Source organism: Anopheles aquasalis, chromosome X (genome assembly GCF_943734665.1).
Source record: "Anopheles aquasalis chromosome X, idAnoAquaMG_Q_19, whole genome shotgun sequence".
NCBI classification, from domain to species: Eukaryota; Metazoa; Arthropoda; class Insecta; order Diptera; family Culicidae; genus Anopheles; species Anopheles aquasalis.
In genome coordinates this window covers 960,295-984,615 of record NC_064876.1, presented here as the reverse complement: position 1 = coordinate 984,615, position 24,321 = coordinate 960,295, and the positions used below count along the sequence as shown (strand labels likewise).

General features: G+C 38.9%; 1 protein-coding gene across 26 annotated transcripts in view; it reads right to left on the bottom strand.

Annotated features, from left to right (window-relative positions):
- Positions 1-19,679: 19,679 nt before the first annotated feature.
- Positions 19,680-24,321, bottom strand: part of LOC126572581 (disks large 1 tumor suppressor protein) — a 26,945-nt gene continuing 22,303 nt past the window's right edge. For 17 of the 26 annotated variants that reach the window (XM_050232025.1, XM_050232068.1, XM_050232008.1 and 14 more), the window contains 7 exons: positions 24,164-24,187; positions 23,615-23,656; positions 22,808-22,891; positions 21,557-21,703; positions 21,182-21,464; positions 20,975-21,066; positions 19,680-20,902 (listed from right to left, as the gene is read on the bottom strand). In XM_050232025.1, coding sequence (XP_050087982.1) covers positions 20,796-20,902; positions 20,975-21,066; positions 21,182-21,464; positions 21,557-21,703; positions 22,808-22,891; positions 23,615-23,656; positions 24,164-24,187 — 779 coding nt within the window. In that variant the 3' untranslated portion in view covers positions 19,680-20,795. The remainder of the gene's footprint in view (positions 20,903-20,974; positions 21,067-21,181; positions 21,465-21,556; positions 21,704-22,807; positions 22,892-23,614; positions 23,657-24,163; positions 24,188-24,321) is intronic. The other 9 variants (XM_050232132.1, XM_050232141.1, XM_050232210.1 and 6 more) reach the window with 5 other exon arrangements.

Here is a 24,321-nt window from a genome sequence, read left to right as displayed (position 1 = left end):
TATGTAATACACACCTCTAGGCTGAGAGTTTCCCTGAAAAATCAGTGAAAATGAAAAAAATGCATTCAAGGCGGTGGATAAAGGTTTCTTTGCGTGCGGTTCGTACTTTGGCCGACTGTTTTCGTTATATCTTTGGTTCTAGGAGATATTTTAAGAAAATGTAAAAAGCACCGTAAAGGAGAATAAAAAACAAAACCATTGATATGTAATACACACCTCTAGGCTGAGAGTTTCCCTGAAAAATCTGTGAAAATGAAAAAAAATGCATTCAAGGCGGTGGATGAAGGTTTCTTTGCGAGCTTTTCGTACCTTGGCCGACTGTTTTTGTTATATCTTTGGTTCTAGGAGATATTTTAAGAAAATGTAAAGAGCACCGTGAAGGAGAATAAAAAACAAAACCATTGATATGTAATACACACCTCTAGGCTGAGAGTTTCCCGGAAAAATCAGTGAAAATGAAAAAAATGCATTCAAGGCGGTGGATGAAGGTTTCTTTGCGTGCTTTTCGTACCTTGGCCGACTGTTTTCGTTATATCTTTGGTTCTAGGAGATATTTTAAGAAAATGTAAAGAGCATCGTAAAGAAGAATAAAAAACAAAACCATTGATATGTAATACACATATCTAGGCTGAGAGTTTCCCTGAAAAATCAGTGAAAATGAAAAAAATGCATTCAAGGCGGTGGATAAAGGTTTCTTTGCGAGCTTTTCGTACCTTGGCCGACTGTTTTTGTTATATCTTTGGTTCTAGGAGATATTTTAAGAAAATGTAAACAGCACAGTGAAGAAGAATAAAAAACAAAACCATTGATATGTGATACGTACCTCTAGGCTGAGAGTTTCCCTGAAAAATCAGTGAAAATAAAAAAAATGCATTCAAGGCGGTGGATAAAGGTTTCTTTGCGTGCGTTTCGTACCTTGGCCGACTGTTTTCGTTATATCTTTGGTTCTAGGAGATATTCGAAGAAAATGTAAACAGCACCGGGAAGAAGAATAAAAAACAAAACCATTGATATGTAATACACATATCTAGGCTGAGAGTTTCCCTGAAAAATCAGTGAAAATGAAAAAAATGCATTCAAGGCGGTGGATGAAGGTTTCTTTGCGAGCTTTTCGTACCTTGGCCGACTGTTTTCGTTATATCTTTGGTTCTAGGAGATATTTTAAGAAAATGTAAACAGCACCGTAAAGGAGAATAAAAAACAAAACCATTGATATGTAATACACATATCTAGGCTGAGAGTTTCCCTGAAAAATCAGTGAAAATGAAAAAAAAAATACATTCAAGGCGGTGGATAAAGGTTTCTTTGCGTGCGTTTCGTACTTTGGCCGACTGTTTTCGTTATATCTTTGGTTCTAGGAGATATTTTAAGAAAATGTAAACAGCACCGTAAAGGAGAATAAAAAACAAAACCATTGATATGTAATACGCACCTCTAGGCTGAGAGTTTCCCGGAAAAATCAGTGAAAATGAAAAAAAAATGCATTCAAGGCGGTGGATAAAGGTTTCTTTGCGTGCGTTTCGTACCTTGGCCGACTGTTTTTGTTGTATCTTGGGTTCTAGGAGATATTTTAAGAAAATGTAAACAGCACCGTAAAGGAGAATAAAAAACAAAACCATTGATATGTAATACACATATCTAGGCTGAGAGTTTCCCTGAAAAATCAGTGAAAATGAAAAAAAAATGCATTCAAGGCGGTGGATAAAGGTTTCTTTGCGTGCTTTTCGTACCTTGGCCGACTGTTTTTGTTATATCTTTGGTTCTAGGAGATATTTTAAGAAAATGTAAAGAGCACCGTGAAGAACAATAAAAAACAAAACCATTGATATGTAATACGCACCTCTAGGCTGAGAGTTTCCCGGAAAAATCAGTGAAAATGAAAAAAAATGCATTCAAGGCGGTGGATAAAGGTTTCTTTGCGTGCTTTTCGTACCTTGGCCGACTGTTTTTGTTATATCTTTGGTTCTAGGAGATATTTTAAGAAAATGTAAACAGCATCGTAAAGAAGAATAAAAACCAAAACCATTGATATGTAATACACACCTCTAGGCTGAGAGTTTCCCTGAAAAATCAGTGAAAATGAAAAAAATGCATTCAAGGCGGTGGATAAAGGTTTCTTTGCGTGCGTTTCGTACTTTGGCCGACTGTTTTCGTTATATCTTTGGTTCTAGGAGATATTTTAAGAAAATGTAAAAAGCACCGTAAAGGAGAATAAAAAACAAAACCATTGATATGTAATACACACCTCTAGGCTGAGAGTTTCCCTGAAAAATCTGTGAAAATGAAAAAAATGCATTCAAGGCGGTGGATGAAGGTTTCTTTGCGAGCTTTTCGTACCTTGGCCGACTGTTTTTGTTATATCTTTGGTTCTAGGAGATATTTTAAGAAAATGTAAACAGCATCGTAAAGAACAATAAAAACAAAACCATTGATATGTAATACACATATCTAGGCTGAGAGTTTCCCGCAAAAATCAGTGAAAATGAAAAAAATGCATTCAAGGCGGTGGATAAAGGTTTCTTTGCGTGCTTTTCGTACCTTGGCCGACTGTTTTTGTTATATCTTTGGTTCTAGGAGATATTTAAAGAAAATGTAAACAGCATCGTGAAGAAGAATAAAAAACAAAACCATTGATATGTAATACGCACCTCTAGGCTGAGAGTTTCCCTGAAAAATCAGTGAAAATGAAAAAAATGCATTCAAGGCGGTGGATAAAGGTTTCTTTGCGTGCGTTTCGTACCTTGGCCGACTGTTTTTGTTATATCTTTGGTTCTAGGAGATATTTTAAGAAAATGTAAACAGCACCGTAAAGAACAATAAAAAACAAAACCATTGATATGTAATACACACCTCTAGGCTGAGAGTTTCCCTGAAAAATCAGTGAAAATGAAAAAAAAATGCATTCAAGGCGGTGGATAAAGGTTTCTTTGCGTGCGTTTCGTACCTTGGCCGACTGTTTTCGTTATATCTTTGGTTCTAGGAGATATTTGAAGAAAATGTAAAAAGCATCGTGAAGAAGAATAAAAAACAAAACCATTGATATGTAATACACATATCTAGGCTGAGAGTTTCCCTGAAAAATCAGTGAAAATGAAAAAAATGCATTCAAGGCGGTGGATGAAGGTTTCTTTGCGAGCTTTTCGTACCTTGGCCGACTGTTTTTGTTATATCTTTGGTTCTAGGAGATATTTTAAGAAAATGTAAAGAGCACCGTGAAGAAGAATAAAAAACAAAACCATTGATATGTAATACGCACCTCTAGGCTGAGAGTTTCCCGGAAAAATCAGTGAAAATGAAAAAAATGCATTCAAGGCGGTGGATAAAGGTTTCTTTGCGTGGTTTTCGTACCTTGGCCGACTGTTTTCGTTGTATCTTGGGTTCTAGGAGATATTTGAAGAAAATGTAAAGAGCACCGTGAAGAAGAATAAAAAACAAAACCATTGATATATAATACGCACCTCTAGGCTGAGAGTTTCCCGGAAAAATCAGTGAAAATGAAAAAAAAATGCATTCAAGGCGGTGGATAAAGGTTTCTTTGCGTGCGTTTCGTACCTTGGCCGACTGTTTTCGTTATATCTTTGGTTCTAGGAGATATTTTAAGAAAATGTAAAAAGCATCGTGAAGAAGAATAAAAAACAAAACCATTGATATGTAATACACATATCTAGGCTGAGAGTTTCCCTGAAAAATCAGTGAAAATGAAAAAAATGCATTCAAGGCGGTGGATGAAGGTTTCTTTGCGAGCTTTTCGTACCTTGGCCGACTGTTTTTGTTATATCTTTGGTTCTAGGAGATATTTTAAGAAAATGTAAAGAGCACCGTGAAGAAGAATAAAAAACAAAACCATTGATATGTAATACGCACCTCTAGGCTGAGAGTTTCCCGGAAAAATCAGTGAAAATGAAAAAAATGCATTCAAGGCGGTGGATGAAGGTTTCTTTGCGTGCTTTTCGTACCTTGGCCGACTGTTTTCGTTATATCTTTGGTTCTAGGAGATATTTTAAGAAAATGTAAAGAGCATCGTAAAGAACAATAAAAAACAAAACCATTGATATGTAATACACATATCTAGGCTGAGAGTTTCCCTGAAAAATCAGTGAAAATGAAAAAAATGCATTCAAGGCGGTGGATAAAGGTTTCTTTGCGTGCGTTTCGTACTTTGGCCGACTGTTTTCGTTATATCTTTGGTTCTAGGAGATATTTTAAGAAAATGTAAACAGCACCGTAAAGGAGAATAAAAAACAAAACCATTGATATGTAATACACATATCTAGGCTGAGAGTTTCCCTGAAAACTCAGTGAAAACGAAAAAAATGCATTCAAGGCGGTGGATAAAGGTTTCTTTGCGTGCTTTTCGTACCTTGGCCGACTGTTTTTGTTATATCTTTGGTTCTAGGAGATATTTTAAGAAAATGTAAACAGCACCGTAAAGAAGAATAAAAAACAAAACCATTGATATGTAATACACATATCTAGGCTGAGAGTTTCCCTGAAAAATCAGTGAAAATGAAAAAAAATGCATTGAAGGCGGTGGATAAAGGTTTCTTTGCGTGCTTTTCGTACCTTGGCCGACTGTTTTCGTTATATCTTTGGTTCTAGGAGATATTTTAAGAAAATGTAAACAGCACCGTGAAGAAGAATAAAAAACAAAACCATTGATATGTAATACACATATCTAGGCTGAGAGTTTCCCTGAAAAATCTGTGAAAATGAAAAAAATGCATTCAAGGCGGTGGATAAAGGTTTCTTTGCGTGCTTTTCGTACCTTGGCCGACTGTTTTTGTTATATCTTTGGTTCTAGGAGATATTTTAAGAAAATGTAAACAGCACCGTAAAGAAGAATAAAAAACAAAACTTTTGATATGTAATACACACCTCTAGGCTGAGAGTTTCCCTGAAAAATCTGTGAAAATGAAAAAAATGCATTCAAGGCGGTGGATGAAGGTTTCTTTGCGAGCTTTTCGTACCTTGGCCGACTGTTTTTGTTATATCTTTGGTTCTAGGAGATATTTTAAGAAAATGTAAACAGCACCGTAAAGAAGAATAAAAAACAAAACTTTTGATATGTAATACACACCTCTAGGCTGAGAGTTTCCCTGAGAAATCAGTGAAAATGAAAAAAAAATGCATTCAAGGCGGTGGATAAAGGTTTCTTTGCGTGCTTTTCGTACCTTGGCCGACTGTTTTTGTTATATCTTTGGTTCTAGGAGATATTTTAAGAAAATGTAAACAGCACCGTGAAGAAGAATAAAAAACAAAACCATTGATATGTAATACGCACCTCTAGGCTGAGAGTTTCCCTGAAAAATCAGTGAAAATGAAAAAAAAATGCATTCAAGGCGGTGGATAAAGGTTTCTTTGCGTGCGTTTCGTACCTTGGCCGACTGTTTTTGTTGTATCTTGGGTTCTAGGAGATATTTTAAGAAAATGTAAACAGCACCGTAAAGGAGAATAAAAAACAAAACTATTGATATGTAATACACATATCTAGGCTGAGAGTTTCCCTGAAAAATCAGTGAAAATGAAAAAAAATGCATTCAAGGCGGTGGATAAAGGTTTCTTTGCGTGCTTTTCGTACCTTGGCCGACTGTTTTTGTTATATCTTTGATTCTAGGAGATATTTTAAGAAAATGTAAAAAGCACCGTGAAGAACAATAAAAAACAAAACCATTGATATGTAATACGCACCTGTAGGCTGAGAGTTTCCCTGAAAAATCAGTGAAAATGAAAAAAAAAATGCATTCAAGGCGGTGGATAAAGGTTTCTTTGCGTGCGTTTCGTACCTTGGCCGACTGTTTTTGTTGTATCTTGGGTTCTAGGAGATATTTTAAGAAAATGTAAACAGCACCGTAAAGGAGAATAAAAAACAAAACCATTGATATGTAATACACATATCTAGGCTGAGAGTTTCCCTGAAAAATCAGTGAAAGTGAAAAAAAAAAAATACATTCAAGGCGGTGGATAAAGGTTTCTTTGCGTGCGTTTCGTACTTTGGCCGACTGTTTTCGTTATATCTTTGGTTCTAGGAGATATTTTAAGAAAATGTAAACAGCACCGTAAAGGAGAATAAAAAACAAAACCATTGATATGTAATACACACCTCTAGGCTGAGAGTTTCCCTGAGAAATCAGTGAAAATGAAAAAAAAATGCATTCAAGGCGGTGGATAAAGGTTTCTTTGCGTGCTTTTCGTACCTTGGCCGACTGTTTTTGTTATATCTTTGATTCTAGGAGATATTTTAAGAAAATGTAAAGAGCACCGTGAAGAAGAATAAAAAACAAAACCATTGATATGTAATACGCACCTCTAGGCTGAGAGTTTCCCTGAAAAATCAGTGAAAATGAAAAAAAAATGCATTCAAGGCGGTGGATAAAGGTTTCTTTGCGTGCGTTTCGTACCTTGGCCGACTGTTTTTGTTGTATCTTGGGTTCTAGGAGATATTTTAAGAAAATGTAAACAGCACCGTAAAGGAGAATAAAAAACAAAACTATTGATATGTAATACACATATCTAGGCTGAGAGTTTCCCTGAAAAATCAGTGAAAATGAAAAAAAAATGCATTCAAGGCGGTGGATAAAGGTTTCTTTGCGTGCTTTTCGTACCTTGGCCGACTGTTTTTGTTATATCTTTGGTTCTAGGAGATATTTTAAGAAAATGTAAAAAGCACCGTGAAGAACAATAAAAAACAAAACCATTGATATGTAATACGCACCTCTAGGCTGAGAGTTTCCCGGAAAAATCAGTGAAAATGAAAAAAATGCATTCAAGGCGGTGGATGAAGGTTTCTTTGCGTGCTTTTCGTACCTTGGCCGACTGTTTTCGTTATATCTTTGGTTCTAGGAGATATTTTAAGAAAATGTAAAGAGCATCGTAAAGAACAATAAAAAACAAAACCATTGATATGTAATACACATATCTAGGCTGAGAGTTTCCCTGAAAAATCAGTGAAAATGAAAAAAATGCATTCAAGGCGGTGGATAAAGGTTTCTTTGCGTGCGTTTCGTACTTTGGCCGACTGTTTTCGTTATATCTTTGGTTCTAGGAGATATTTTAAGAAAATGTAAACAGCACCGTAAAGGAGAATAAAAAACAAAACCATTGATATGTAATACACATATCTAGGCTGAGAGTTTCCCTGAAAACTCAGTGAAAACGAAAAAAATGCATTCAAGGCGGTGGATAAAGGTTTCTTTGCGTGCTTTTCGTACCTTGGCCGACTGTTTTTGTTATATCTTTGGTTCTAGGAGATATTTTAAGAAAATGTAAACAGCACCGTAAAGAAGAATAAAAAACAAAACCATTGATATGTAATACGCACCTCTAGGCTGAGAGTTTCCCGGAAAAATCAGTGAAAATGAAAAAAATGCATTCAAGGCGGTGGATAAAGGTTTCTTTGCGTGCTTTTCGTACCTTGGCCGACTGTTTTTGTTGTATCTTGGGTTCTAGGAGATATTTCAAGAAAATGTAAACAGCACCGTAAAGGAGAATAAAAAACAAAACCATTGATATGTAATACACATATCTAGGCTGAGAGTTTCCCTGAAAAATCAGTGAAAATGAAAAAAATGCATTCAAGGCGGTGGATGAAGGTTTCTTTGCGTGCTTTTCGTACCTTGGCCGACTGTTTTTGTTATATCTTTGGTTCTAGGAGATATTTTAAGAAAATGTAAACAGCACCGTAAAGGAGAATAAAAAACAAAACCATTGATATGTAATACACATATCTAGGCTGAGAGTTTCCCTGAAAAATCAGTGAAAATGAAAAAAAAAATACATTCAAGGCGGTGGATAAAGGTTTCTTTGCGTGCGTTTCGTACTTTGGCCGACTGTTTTCGTTATATCTTTGGTTCTAGGAGATATTTGAAGAAAATGGAAACAGCACCGTAAAGGAGAATAAAAAACAAAACCATTGATATGTAATACACACCTCTAGGCTGAGAGTTTCCCTGAAAAATCAGTGAAAATGAAAAAAATGCATTCAAGGCGGTGGATGAAGGTTTCTTTGCGTGCTTTTCGTACCTTGGCCGACTGTTTTCGTTATATCTTTGGTTCTAGGAGATATTTTAAGAAAATGTAAAGAGCATCGTAAAGAACAATAAAAAACAAAACCATTGATATGTAATACACATATCTAGGCTGAGAGTTTCCCTAAAAAATCAGTGAAAATGAAAAAAAATGCATTCAAGGCGGTGGATAAAGGTTTCTTTGCGTGCGTTTCGTACCTTGGCCGACTGTTTTCGTTATATCTTTGGTTCTAGGAGATATTTTAAGAAAATGTAAAAAGAACCGTAAAGAAGAATAAAAAACAAAACCATTGATATGTAATACGCACCTCTAGGCTGAGAGTTTCACTAAAAAATCAGTGAAAATGAAAAAAATGCATTCAAGGCGGTGGATAAAGGTTTCTTTGCGTGCGTTTCGTACCTTGGCCGACTGTTTTTGTTATATCTTTGGTTCTAGCAAATATTTTAAGAAAATGTAAACAGCACCGTGAAGAAGAATAAAAAACAAAACCATTGATATGTGATACGTACCTCTAGGCTGAGAGTTTCCCTGAAAAATCAGTGAAAATGAAAAAAATGCATTCAAGGCGGTGGATAAAGGTTTCTTTGCGTGCGTTTCGTACCTTGGCCGACTGTTTTCGTTATATCTTTGGTTCTAGGAGATATTCGAAGAAAATGTAAACAGCACCGGGAAGAAGAATAAAAAACAAAACCATTGATATGTAATACACATATCTAGGCTGAGAGTTTCCCTGAAAAATCAGTGAAAATGAAAAAAATGCATTCAAGGCGGTGGATGAAGGTTTCTTTGCGAGCTTTTCGTACCTTGGCCGACTGTTTTCGTTATATCTTTGGTTCTAGGAGATATTTTAAGAAAATGTAAAAAGCACCGTAAAGGAGAATAAAAAACAAAACCATTGATATGTAATACGCACCTCTAGGCTGAGAGTTTCCCAGAAAAATCAGTGAAAATGAAAAAAATGCATTCAAGGCGGTGGATAAAGGTTTCTTTGCGTGCTTTTCGTACCTTGGCGAACTGTTTTTGTTATATCTTTGGTTCTAGGAGATATTTTAAGAAAATGTAAACAGCACCGTGAAGAAGAATAAAAAACAAAACCATTGATATGTAATACGCACCTGTAGGCTGAGAGTTTCCCGGAAAAATCAGTGAAAATGAAAAAAATGCATTCAAGGCGGTGGATGAAGGTTTCTTTGCGTGCTTTTCGTACCTTGGCCGACTGTTTTTGTTGTATCTTGGGTTCTAGGAGATATTTTAAGAAAATGTAAACAGCACCGTAAAGGAGAATAAAAAACAAAACCATTGATATGTAATACACATATCTAGGCTGAGAGTTTCCCTGAAAAATCAGTGAAAATGAAAAAAAAAATGCATTCAAGGCGGTGGATAAAGGTTTCTTTGCGTGCTTTTCGTACCTTGGCCGACTGTTTTTGTTATATCTTTGGTTCTAGGAGATATTTTAAGAAAATGTAAAGAGCACCGTGAAGAAGAATAAAAAACAAAACCATTGATATGTAATACGCACCTCTAGGCTGAGAGTTTCCCGGAAAAATCTGTGAAAATGAAAAAAATGCATTCAAGGCGGTGGATGAAGGTTTCTTTGCGTGCTTTTCGTACCTTGGCCGACTGTTTTTGTTATATCTTAGGTTCTAGGAGATATTTTAAGAAAATGTAAACAGCACCGTAAAGGAGAATAAAAAACAAAACCATTGATATGTAATACACATATCTAGGCTGAGAGTTTCCCTGAAAACTCAGTGAAAATGAAAAAAATGCATTCAAGGCGGTGGATAAAGGTTTCTTTGCGTGTTTTTCGTACCTTGGCCGACTGTTTTTGTTATATCTTTGGTTCTAGGAGATATTTTAAGAAAATGTAAACAGCACCGTAAAGAAGAATAAAAAAACAAAACCATTGATATGTAATACACATATCTAGGCTGAGAGTTTCCCTGAAAAATCAGTGAAAATGAAAAAAAATGCATTCAAGGCGGTGGATAAAGGTTTCTTTGCGTGCTTTTCGTACCTTGGCCGACTGTTTTTGTTATATCTTTGGATCTAGGAGATATTTTAAGAAAATGTAAAGAGCATCGTAAAGAACAATAAAAACAAAAACCATTGATATGTAATACACATATCTAGGCTGAGAGTTTCCCGGAAAAATCAGTGAAAATGAAAAAAATGCATTCAAGGCGGTGGATAAAGGTTTCTTTGCGTGCTTTTCGTACCTTGGCCGACTGTTTTTGTTGTATCTTGGGTTCTAGGAGATATTTTAAGAAAATGTAAACAGCACCGTAAAGGAGAATAAAAAACAAAACCATTGATATGTAATACACATATCTAGGCTGAGAGTTTCCCTGAAAAATCAGTGAAAATGAAAAAAATGCATTCAAGGCGGTGGATGAAGGTTTCTTTGCGTGCTTTTCGTACCTTGGCCGACTGTTTTTGTTATATCTTTGGTTCTAGGAGATATTTTAAGAAAATGTAAACAGCACCGTGAAGAAGAATAAAAAACAAAACCATTGATATGTAATACGCACCTCTAGGCTGAGAGTTTCCCTGAAAAATCAGTGAAAATGAAAAAAAAATGCATTCAAGGCGGTGGATAAAGGTTTCTTTGCGTGCGTTTCGTACCTTGGCCGACTGTTTTTGTTGTATCTTGGGTTCTAGGAGATATTTTAAGAAAATGTAAACAGCACCGTAAAGGAGAATAAAAAACAAAACTATTGATATGTAATACACATATCTAGGCTGAGAGTTTCCCTGAAAAATCAGTGAAAATGAAAAAAAATGCATTCAAGGCGGTGGATAAAGGTTTCTTTGCGTGCTTTTCGTACCTTGGCCGACTGTTTTTGTTATATCTTTGATTCTAGGAGATATTTTAAGAAAATGTAAAAAGCACCGTGAAGAACAATAAAAAACAAAACCATTGATATGTAATACGCACCTCTAGGCTGAGAGTTTCCCTGAAAAATCAGTGAAAATGAAAAAAAAATGCATTCAAGGCGGTGGATAAAGGTTTCTTTGCGTGCGTTTCGTACCTTGGCCGACTGTTTTTGTTGTATCTTGGGTTCTAGGAGATATTTTAAGAAAATGTAAACAGCACCGTAAAGGAGAATAAAAAACAAAACCATTGATATGTAATACACATATCTAGGCTGAGAGTTTCCCTGAAAAATCAGTGAAAGTGAAAAAAAAAATACATTCAAGGCGGTGGATAAAGGTTTCTTTGCGTGCGTTTCGTACTTTGGCCGACTGTTTTCGTTATATCTTTGGTTCTAGGAGATATTTTAAGAAAATGTAAACAGCACCGTAAAGGAGAATAAAAAACAAAACCATTGATATGTAATACACACCTCTAGGCTGAGAGTTTCCCTGAGAAATCAGTGAAAATGAAAAAAAAATGCATTCAAGGCGGTGGATAAAGGTTTCTTTGCGTGCTTTTCGTACCTTGGCCGACTGTTTTTGTTATATCTTTGATTCTAGGAGATATTTTAAGAAAATGTAAACAGCACCGTGAAGAAGAATAAAAAACAAAACCATTGATATGTAATACGCACCTCTAGGCTGAGAGTTTCCCGGAAAAATCAGTGAAAATGAAAAAAAAATGCATTCAAGGCGGTGGATAAAGGTTTCTTTGCGTGCGTTTCGTACCTTGGCCGACTGTTTTTGTTGTATCTTGGGTTCTAGGAGATATTTTAAGAAAATGTAAACAGCACCGTAAAGGAGAATAAAAAACAAAACTATTGATATGTAATACACATATCTAGGCTGAGAGTTTCCCTGAAAAATCAGTGAAAATGAAAAAAAATGCATTCAAGGCGGTGGATAAAGGTTTCTTTGCGTGCTTTTCGTACCTTGGCCGACTGTTTTTGTTATATCTTTGGTTCTAGGAGATATTTTAAGAAAATGTAAAAAGCACCGTGAAGAACAATAAAAAACAAAACCATTGATATGTAATACGCACCTCTAGGCTGAGAGTTTCCCGGAAAAATCAGTGAAAATGAAAAAAATGCATTCAAGGCGGTGGATGAAGGTTTCTTTGCGTGCTTTTCGTACCTTGGCCGACTGTTTTCGTTATATCTTTGGTTCTAGGAGATATTTTAAGAAAATGTAAAGAGCATCGTAAAGAACAATAAAAAACAAAACCATTGATATGTAATACACATATCTAGGCTGAGAGTTTCCCTGAAAAATCAGTGAAAATGAAAAAAATGCATTCAAGGCGGTGGATAAAGGTTTCTTTGCGTGCGTTTCGTACTTTGGCCGACTGTTTTCGTTATATCTTTGGTTCTAGGAGATATTTTAAGAAAATGTAAACAGCACCGTAAAGGAGAATAAAAAACAAAACCATTGATATGTAATACACATATCTAGGCTGAGAGTTTCCCTGAAAACTCAGTGAAAACGAAAAAAATGCATTCAAGGCGGTGGATAAAGGTTTCTTTGCGTGCTTTTCGTACCTTGGCCGACTGTTTTTGTTATATCTTTGGTTCTAGGAGATATTTTAAGAAAATGTAAACAGCACCGTAAAGAAGAATAAAAAACAAAACCATTGATATGTAATACACACCTCTAGGCTGAGAGTTTCCCTGAGAAATCAGTGAAAATGAAAAAAAAATGCATTCAAGGCGGTGGATAAAGGTTTCTTTGCGTGCTTTTCGTACCTTGGCCGACTGTTTTTGTTATATCTTTGATTCTAGGAGATATTTTAAGAAAATGTAAACAGCACCGTAAAGAAGAATAAAAAACAAAACCATTGATATGTAATACACATATCTAGGCTGAGAGCTTCCCTGAAAAATCAGTGAAAGTGAAAAAAAAAAAATACATTCAAGGCGGTGGATAAAGGTTTCTTTGCGTGCGTTTCGTACTTTGGCCGACTGTTTTCGTTATATCTTTGGTTCTAGGAGATATTTTAAGAAAATGTAAACAGCACCGTAAAGGAGAATAAAAAACAAAACCATTGATATGTAATACACACCTCTAGGCTGAGAGTTTCCCTGAGAAATCAGTGAAAATGAAAAAAAAATGCATTCAAGGCGGTGGATAAAGGTTTCTTTGCGTGCTTTTCGTACCTTGGCCGACTGTTTTTGTTATATCTTTGATTCTAGGAGATATTTTAAGAAAATGTAAACAGCACCGTGAAGAAGAATAAAAAACAAAACCATTGATATGTAATACGCACCTCTAGGCTGAGAGATTCCCTGAAAAATCAGTGAAAATGAAAAAAAAATGCATTCAAGGCGGTGGATAAAGGTTTCTTTGCGTGCGTTTCGTACCTTGGCCGACTGTTTTTGTTGTATCTTGGGTTCTAGGAGATATTTTAAGAAAATGTAAACAGCACCGTAAAGGAGAATAAAAAACAAAACTATTGATATGTAATACACATATCTAGGCTGAGAGTTTCCCTGAAAAATCAGTGAAAATGAAAAAAAAATGCATTCAAGGCGGTGGATAAAGGTTTCTTTGCGTGCTTTTCGTACCTTGGCCGACTGTTTTTGTTATATCTTTGGTTCTAGGAGATATTTTAAGAAAATGTAAAAAGCACCGTGAAGAACAATAAAAAACAAAACCATTGATATGTAATACGCACCTCTAGGCTGAGAGTTTCCCGGAAAAATCAGTGAAAATGAAAAAAATGCATTCAAGGCGGTGGATGAAGGTTTCTTTGCGTGCTTTTCGTACCTTGGCCGACTGTTTTTTTTGTATCTTGGGTTCTAGGAGATATTTTAAGAAAATGTAAACAGCACCGTAAAGGAGAATAAAAAACAAAACCATTGATATGTAATACACATATCTAGGCTGAGAGTTTCCCTGAAAAATCAGTGAAAATGAAAAAAATGCATTCAAGGCGGTGGATGAAGGTTTCTTTGCGTGCTTTTCGTACCTTGGCCGACTGTTTTTGTTATATCTTTGGTTCTAGGAGATATTTTAAGAAAATGTAAACAGCACCGTAAAGGAGAATAAAAAACAAAACCATTGATATGTAATACACATATCTAGGCTGAGAGTTTCCCTGAAAAATCAGTGAAAATGAAAAAAAAAATACATTCAAGGCGGTGGATAAAGGTTTCTTCGCGTGCGTTTCGTACTTTGGCCGACTGTTTTCGTTATATCTTTGGTTCTAGGAGATATTTGAAGAAAATGTAAACAGCACCGTAAAGGAGGATAAAAAACAAAACCATTGATATGTAATACACACCTCTAGGCTGAGAGTTTCCCTGAAAAATCAGTGAAAATGAAAAAAATGCATTCAAGGCGGTGGATGAAGGTTTCTTTGCGTGCTTTTCGTACCTTGGCCGACTGTTTTCGTTATATCTTTGGTTCTAGGAGATATTTTAAGAAAATGTAAAGAGCATCGTAAAGAACAATAAAAAACAAAACCATTGATATGTAATACACATATCTAGGCTGAGAGTTTCCCTAAAAAATCAGTGAAAATGAAAAAAAATGCATTCAAGGCGGTGGATAAAGGTTTCTTTGCGTGCGTTTCGTACCTTGGCCGACTGTTTTCGTTATATCTTTGGTTCTAGGAGATATTTTAAGAAAATGTAAAAAGAACCGTAAAGAAGAATAAAAAACAAAACCATTGATATGTAATACGCACCTCTAGGCTGAGAGTTTCACTAAAAAATCAGTGAAAATGAAAAAAATGCATTCAAGGCGGTGGATAAAGGTTTCTTTGCGTGCGTTTCGTACCTTGGCCGACTGTTTTTGTTATATCTTTGGTTCTAGCAAATATTTTAAGAAAATGTAAACAGCACCGTGAAGAAGAATAAAAAACAAAACCATTGATATGTGATACGTACCTCTAGGCTGAGAGTTTCCCTGAAAAATCAGTGAAAATGAAAAAAATGCATTCAAGGCGGTGGATAAAGGTTTCTTTGCGTGCGTTTCGTACCTTGGCCGACTGTTTTCGTTATATCTTTGGTTCTAGGAGATATTCGAAGAAAATGTAAACAGCACCGGGAAGAAGAATAAAAAACAAAACCATTGATATGTAATACACATATCTAGGCTGAGAGTTTCCCTGAAAAATCAGTGAAAATGAAAAAAATGCATTCAAGGCGGTGGATGAAGGTTTCTTTGCGAGCTTTTCGTACCTTGGCCGACTGTTTTCGTTATATCTTTGGTTCTAGGAGATATTTTAAGAAAATGTAAAAAGCACCGTAAAGGAGAATAAAAAACAAAACCATTGATATGTAATACGCACCTCTAGGCTGAGAGTTTCCCAGAAAAATCAGTGAAAATGAAAAAAATGCATTCAAGGCGGTGGATAAAGGTTTCTTTGCGTGCTTTTCGTACCTTGGCGAACTGTTTTTGTTATATCTTTGGTTCTAGGAGATATTTTAAGAAAATGTAAACAGCACCGTGAAGAAGAATAAAAAACAAAACCATTGATATGTAATACACATATCTAGGCTGAGAGTTTCCCGGAAAAATCAGTGAAAATGAAAAAAATGCATTCAAGGCGGTGGATGAAGGTTTCTTTGCGTGCTTTTCGTACCTTGGCCGACTGTTTTTGTTGTATCTTGGGTTCTAGGAGATATTTTAAGAAAATGTAAACAGCACCGTAAAGGAGAATAAAAAACAAAACCATTGATATGTAATACACATATCTAGGCTGAGAGTTTCCCTGAAAAATCAGTGAAAATGAAAAAAAAAATGCATTCAAGGCGGTGGATAAAGGTTTCTTTGCGTGCTTTTCGTACCTTGGCTGACTGTTTTTGTTATATCTTTGGTTCTAGCAAATATTTTAAGAAAATGTAAAGAGCACCGTGAAGAAGAATAAAAAACAAAACCATTGATATGTAATACGCACCTCTAGGCTGAGAGTTTCCCGGAAAAATCTGTGAAAATGAAAAAAATGCATTCAAGGCGGTGGATGAAGGTTTCTTTGCGTGCTTTTCGTACCTTGGCCGACTGTTTTTGTTATATCTTAGGTTCTAGGAGATATTTTAAGAAAATGTAAACAGCACCGTAAAGGAGAATAAAAAACAAAACCATTGATATGTAATACACATATCTAGGCTGAGAGTTTCCCTGAAAACTCAGTGAAAATGAAAAAAATGCATTCAAGGCGGTGGATAAATATTTTAAGAGATATTTTAAGAAAATGTAAACAGCACAGTAAAGAAGAATAGAAAACAAAACCATGAAGAATAATAAACAAAACCAACCAACCAACCAACAAACAGGCGTGAGATGACAAGGCGAGCAACAAAAACAAAAATCAAAAACTACACAAAAAATATTGAAAAAAAAACAAAGACAAACTACGCACAAAAATGGGTCACCCTGTGCGACGATCGGCGATAAAGGCCAAATCTCCGCGCACGATGGCCCCAAACTATTCGTACGCATCGAAGCAGGAGCAGAGCGTAATACGATTACGCGCTAGCACCAGACGCTACGTACCACACACACACCGACACTGCCAGGAAACTAACGGGACCCGCCTAGCGTAGGTTTTACGCTACAAACGGGATACACGGTAGTTCCCTGGCACAAAACACTTACGTAGACCACAAGATAACAACACGATCGTGAGAAACCGTGCTGAGATCGTCGGCGGCACAGTAGCACAATGGCACAACACTCACTAACACTAGCACCACGCGACACCGTAAACAGGCCGAGAGCAGAGGAACGTAAGCGCATCCGACTTCTTCGGCTGCAGGGATCAGAATGAGCTTTTCGTACTTTGGCCGCGTAGGTGGATGCGGATAGAAAGAGATCACTGCACCTGTCTCGCTCGCGCAAAGAAAAAAACGCATCCACCTGCGCTGGTAGTATTTTCCCCTAGTAGAAATCCGGCTTGCTGCCGGTTTTGCCGGTTTTGCTGCCGTTTTTGAGCCTGCGCGAAAATAATTTTGATCCAATTCCAAGCATTTTCCGCAGGATTGCAACGGTTCTAGGGCGCTTTTCTTTCCCATCCTACCTGTTTGTACGCCTTCCAAGTGTAGGCCACCCACTGATGACCCTGTAGCACGCAGCATTATGATTTCTTTCGAGCGCATTCTTCGATCCTGCGCGCGGAAAAGAGTTGAGCGGGTTTTCCGCTGGATTTTAACGGTTCTAGAGCGCTTTTCTTTCCCATCCTACCTGTTTGTACGCCTTCCAAGTGTAGGCCACCCACTGATGACCCTGTAGCACGCAGCATTATGATTTCTTTCGAGCGCATTCTTCAATCCTGCGCGCGGAAAAGAGTTGAGCGGGTTTTCCGCTGGATTTTAACGGTTCTAGAGCGCTTTTCTTTCCCATCCTAGCTGGTTGTACGCCTTCCAAGTGTAAGCCACCCACCGATGATTCTGTAGCAAACAAATTTACTATTTCTTTCGAGCGAAAATTACGATCATGCGCGCGGAAAATTTCTGAGCGGCTTTTCCGCAGGATTTCAACGGTTCTAGGGCGCTTTTCTTTCCCATCCTACCTGGTTGTACGCCTTCCAAGTGTAGGCCACCCACTGATCATCCTGTGGCACTTAAATTTATGCTTTCTTTCGAGCGCAATCTTCGATCCTGCGCGAGGTAAAGAGTTGAGCGGGGTTTCCGCAGGATTTCAACGGTTCTAGGGCGCTTTTCATTCCCGTGTGGCGCTTAGCGTTCTTGACGACAGCGAAATGTTCTCGCGAGAATGTGAAATCTGCTCTGGTGCTGGTGCCATAAGCTGGCGCCGCTCGACATCGTGCGTAGCGAATTCCAGTACGAGCCGGGCAGTGCGGCCCAGTACGCGCCCAGTAGTGCCCCCAAACCCTTCACCTCCTTTATAAAGTTCACTAAAGGTAATGGTAACCACACCATTCATTAAGTTATTCGCGTATAATTTGTGCGCATACACCAACCCGTGTTTATTCGAATAAACACTACACAGACGTGTGTTGTCGTTTCGTGGCTGCGCAGCGCGCGAAGCACGCCCTCCATAAGTTATGCGTTACGGTCGAGTTGCTTCCTTTCTTCGTCCTTCATTGCTCGCGAAAAAAGGGAAAGACATAATAATGCTGCGTGCTACAGGATGATCGGTGGGTGGCCTACACTTGGAAGGCGTACTACCAGGTAGGATGGGAAAGAAAAGCGCTCTAGAACCGTTGAAATCCTGCGGAAAAGCCGCTCAGTATTGCATATCAATGGTTTTGTTTTTTATTCTTCTTTATTGTGCTTTTTACATTTTCTTAAAATATCTCCTAGAACCAAAGATATTAACACACGAAACACGATGAGTATGAAACTTATTGTAACGTAGAGAAAGGAAATAATGAAATGAATTGAACATGGTTCAGGGTGGTCACAGGGAGGTCGTAATCCGAATTTAAAAAAGCATAATTTAAATTGCGCAATTGCTGATTGCTTTTTATTAGAAGCTGTTCAGTAGAAGAAGAAGATTGAAAGCCAAACAAGGCAATAAGGAACGGAAATAACGGTTCGATAAAACTCTGCATCCATTGCCCTACGGCTGCTACTATGCTTCTCTACTGTTGTTGCCCTTTTTTAACCGCCAAATAGTTGTATTATATGAAAAAGAAAATCCATGTGCTGCATATTGTGTGAATCATGCCAATTTTATTCATCCGCTATACGATACACGATTCTCTGGCTTGGTCGGCAAACCCGGCTTGCATGCTTCCTGTCGTCGTCCACACCACAATAACGGCACAACGAACCCAATCCTATTTCCATGCTTCCGTCACCCGCCTCTACCCCTCACTCGGCCACTCGTTAGCGCTCATTATAAGTCCTATATCATTTGTTTACTAGCCAATAAGCTACACGCACGCACGCACGCACGCAGTGACAAGGAACTGTCGCAATGTCGCACGATCGGACTCCTCCGGGGGCGCGGCCGTAGGGCACTCGGTTATGCGAATTTTCATTTGCTGATTTTTGTTTTGTTTTGTTTTTGTTTTCATCAATAGTGATACTAAATTGTGTGTCTGTGTGTGTTTTTGTTCAACCATGCCTAGTAAGTAGCTCTAATTCTCTCTTCAATGATGTTCAATAACTTGCTCTCATACATACATACATATCTATGTATATATATATATATATATATATATATATATATATATATATATATATATAAACCGCATCTGTATTTCATCGTCGCCAACATATTGCATTTAAGCGATACATTTTGTTACCCATCGGTAATCATCTAGCCGGAGTCGGACCCAGTAGTGAATTAGCTGCTAGTCAACAAACACAGGGGACAAAGTGAAACAGGGAAAACGTCGGATAGATAAACTGGGAGAGAAAGATAGAAATGAAAAAGGGGTATTGCTAATAAGGTTTCGTCACCGAAACAGTCCATCTACCACGACCTTGTGAGGCGCAAGATCGAGACGTGGGATCCATCATTATCATCATCATCATCATGTTTTGCTGCATTTTTTGTTTCTTTTTTTTTTTTATTTAATATGCGTTTGCTTTGTGTATTGTGTGCCCTTCCTACTAAGCTACTACTGCAGTGCGCACTAAACTTTGAATGGCTGCTCGGGAACTAAGGGAAACCCAATCAATCCGCATCCTTCCTACTGTGTGTGTGGTTGTGTGTTGTATGAGTGTTTTGCCTGTCCCTGGTCTGTTCTTAGAAAATTTGAGAAATGCACGTGGGTGAGTGGGTTACATACAGATATATATATATTGACTTTTTTTTACATATATATATATATATATATATATATGCATATATGATGCTTGAAAGCAGCAAAATGAAACACGTAACAATCAGCTCTTTAATGATAAACACCAACAAATTGAAACACACCCGCTCCTCGCTTGCTGAGCGCACTGAGTCGAAGGTAATTATCTTCCCGAGCCATAAGCACCCGCTGCACCCGGAAAACGATCATCGAACCAGTGAGACCGAAAGACAAATTAACTCACTATCTAGAGAAAGTGATTGCATGGGTGGCGGCTTGAAGGGGATGAAGCGCAAAAGGGGAAGCGAAATGCCCTATTGCGAACCGAATGCGACTGCGATTGCAAACAAACCAACGCCTGATGCGCCCCAATGCATTTCCCGGGCAGAGCCGGGCCCGTGCGGCCGGTCTTTATCGCTCCATCATTCTTCTTCCGCCCCCCCCCCCACCCCCTCTGTGAGTTCTCATCACACCGGCCCATCCGGGTTTTGTTCGGTTAAGAAGACTTCTGACTAAGTTTGAATCCATTAACCTTCGCAAGTGTCGCGTCGCGCTTCCCCGGCACCCTGATGAGATAACCCCCGGCACTCTGATGAGATGAGAGGGAAAGGGAGACCAGGGAGTTTGCTTTTTTTTCACGCGCGTGATTCCCGCATACCTCTAAACACCAAACCCTCGAAGCACAGTTGTGGCCACCGATCGTGTGGTCGGTTCGCGATCGATTTTTTCTCTTCTTCTTGTTTTTTGTTTGTTTGTTTTGTTTTGTTTTGTTTTCTGAACGAGTCATCTCTTAATAACAGTTATTCATAACAAGCATAATTCTGCACCCTTTTCATTTTGCTTTTTTTTTACTAAACAAGAGTCCGCAACACGTCCGTCCTCGTTTGCGCCGATGCCTGCGCCCACCTGTGCTCCATAATTAGCTTCCCTCTTAAATGACGGCCCTTCTTCCTGCTTCACTTGTCAACATACCTTTTCTTCTCTCTCTCTCTTTTTTTCTTTCTTCAATTTGCTTAATTCATTCCGCTGCTGGCATCGCCGGTGCGCCCACGACGCTCCATCAGTGGTGGCCTGCTCGGGCAACCGGACCGGTACGTATCTTCTGTGGCAGCGTCCATGTGATGTTTGCCTGTGGTCATAGAGATTCCTTCGACGGCACCCAGATCGTCGGTCCGCCCTGCGACCAAATAACCGTTTTCACCTTGCTGTAGATGTCCTCGATTGTGTCTCCCTGCACAATAGCTGCATAAAAAACCAATCGAAAAGAAAGTAAGCAAAGGAAGGAGGAGAACGAACGCAGAAGGAGGTACTAACCGGTAAAGTATTCGCCAAACTCGTGTTCCATCTTGAGCGTTCGCTCAAACGTTTTGTTCGCCTGCTCTTCCGTCATGCGTCTATTCATCTCCCTGGAAAAATAAACAAATAACAACCAACGATACCGTGAATATTAGCCAACTCTCGAAAAAACAAAACCCATTAAACGCATCGGTTGCCACCGAATGTGGGCCTGGCTGCACCTACATGATCGAATCAATCGACTTTGGTTTGATGAAGATTGCAATCGGATACAGCTGGGCTACCTGTAACCGTTTGATCGCATTGCCGGAAACGTCCAGAATGCAGTGCTTGCCCTTCTCCGCAACCTCGCGCACCGATGCCACCGAGGTTCCGTATAGGTTATCGTTGTACTGGCCAGCCTCGATGAAGAGATGATTCTGGATGTCCTTTTCCATCTGTTCGCGGGATGCCACAAAGTGATAATCCCGCCCATCCGCCTCGTAGTCCCGCTTGGGGCGCGTGGTATCTAAAATAGGGAGCAATGGTCGAATTGGTAGCAAGGAATTGGTTCAAGCGGCGGCGAGAAGGAAAGAAAATGAAGCTAAAAGTGTTCCTTACGTGGTACACACGAACCGAACTTGCTCGGGTACTCCGAGATCAAGTCATCATTGATGCGATCCTTCAGAGGTCCCAGAATTATGACCGGGCGGGTGTAGCTGATCTGCAGACGCTGAACCGGTTCGTAGGACAGGATGTTTTCCTCGGCTATTTTTCCAAATCCATGAAAAAAGACAAACAACCGAAAATGTGTAAATGGCTAATACACCCAGTTCCATTCATGCCAATCGCAAAACGAATCTTTTGTTTCCGTAACTGTGATGCATACGGTACGAACTGTCCCCAATATAACCTTTAATGAGCCCGCAATTGGTAGAACCTTTAAACAAAATGAATAAAAAAAAAATCACGTACAAAGCGAACAACACCAAATGCGTTAGTAGTGCAAACAGTTTTGCCATGCCGACAACGTTAATTGATACATAGCACAAAGATACGATTTACGAGAACATACGATTATTTTTAGATCTGATTTCGAGCATTAGAACGTCCTCCAGCGCGGAAATATGAAACGACTTGGGCCGCAAATGACTCGTTTATGTGAAAACAGAAAACTTTTAAGCTCTTGCCGTATCTGGAATCACTCCCACTCCTGCAGGCTAGACGGTGACACCAGCCAGGTGAACCAGAGTAAGTAATCACGTAGAAAACTAGCGTCGCAATTACCTAAACTGTGGCTTCCCATGCAAAGAAACACAGCAGACGCGCAACATGCGGAACGATAAGCCTCTATTTTTAAAACAATCATCTACTAACCAACATCGAACGGCGGTCTCTTCAATACTAACGAGAAGAAGGTTTAATGTAAATGAAATCGTGCAATCACTAGCACCAACCATCAACAGCAACAGCGAGGGCGAAACTGCTCTATGCTAAAGTCAGCAACAACGACCGAATGGTTTTAGGGCGCAAATTCAAATGGCAAAACAAAACGATGTCGCACAGGCAAACCCTCAGGCGGCAGACTAGCAGCTGCCATCCGGTCTTGGCCAATTTGTGCCAAAGCCGAGCGGCAAAAAACGGAACCGAAACGAAAAATGCAACTTTTATCCATCATCCAAAACAAACAACAACAAGAGTGGAAAGTGGAGCAAGAGAGAGAGATAGGAAAGAGGTGAGCCGGGCGTGGAAAGTGACGAAGAGAGAAAGAGAGAGAGTGAACCAATAATGCGGGAAAGTAAGGAGGGAAAGTCTTGGCCAGAGCCGCACGGTTTTAGCGAGTGCGCTAGCGGTCGCTTCTACCAGACTTACAGTCAGCCAAGTTATTCTCCAGGTAGATAAGAGTTATCTGTTCCATATCGGGTAACTCCACGCGGTAGATTATTTCTCCACCACCTGGACGGTAAGAAGAGACACATAGGTACAGATAGAAGAGATGAAGAAAGAGAGAGAGAAGAAGAAGAAGAAGAAGAAGAAAAGGTAGAAAAAGTAGAAGAGGAAACAGAACAGACAACCGAAGAGACAAAACGCATGTGGCTGTGGGAGGAACGATGATGGAGGAATAAAGGAAGTTTCCAAACTCGCAGTTACTAAATTGAACGCAAATGAACCGGCAGCCATGTAGTGCTGCCACGGTTGTTCAAACTCGTGTGCTTGCTCGTGCGCAGTTATTACGATAAACGAGTAGAGATAATAGTAAATGTTTAGCCATAAGACACAGACACGTGCAAAGCAACAAAGGATACGTTATGCAAGAAAAGAAAACGAACAAAAATCTGGGAAAGCAGACGTTTCTGTTGTTCAGAAAATCATGAACTGACTAGGATTGGTTTCAAACGAATCGAATCTTAACATCCAATCCGATTGGAAAACCGCCAATTTCAAGGAGCAGAATGCCCAAAACAGAAAGCGCTGGCTCAAACAGTTGCTGCGCTGTTAGAACGATTTCATTTCCAGCTCTGCTTCCGACCAAAAACAAAAACCGAACAACAAACTGCTTTTTGATTTTGATATAATGCTCGTTCCCCCTTTTTTTGTCGTTGGAACGAACCGGCTCACGTTACGCGGACGCAGGAGACATTCAAAAAATAAAATCCGGAGCAACTGAATAACACTCACCTTCGGTATTAGCATCTTCTTGGGTGTAGCAAAGCATGAATGCTGGAAATGAATGGGAGATGACTTATTAGAGCATTCGTAAATGAGCACACGGAGAATTGAGAGAGAGAGGGAGGGGACAGATGATCATTCGATCAAGTTATCAAGTATTGTGAGATGGACAGCAAGCGAGTGAAAAGAAAGAAGTAAAGACAAAATGGAGTGTAACGTGATGTATTGTAACGCAATCCATGTACGACAAATCACCATTACGGTTAGGTTAGCGTCGTCGTACCACTGGCTGAGTGGTGGATAGTATTTGGAAGCGCCACACAGACAGCCACAGTATTATAAGAGGAATGGATGTTTATGAGAAAGCGAGCTCGAGTGAAAAGTATCTCTTCGCTATAGCCCTCAGAGAGCATTTCATACATTCTGCGTGTTATGTTGTGTTGTGTTATCTCGCTGGTCAAGCTTAGACTTAAACGGGCACGGATCGCAGGAGGATAGAAACGAAGTAAAACATAAGAAAAAACATAAAGAAAGAAGAGAGAACAAAGGTACACTTACGCTGCTCGGCATCGTGGTTGTTGGCTACGGGCGACCGTAAAATGGATGGAATGGAGATCAACCGAAAGGAATCAACATTCACGCAAACGCGCACAAACACATACACACAAAACAAAAGTGGGGTGACGTGTCGATTGTGTCGTTGCGTCGCGTACAAC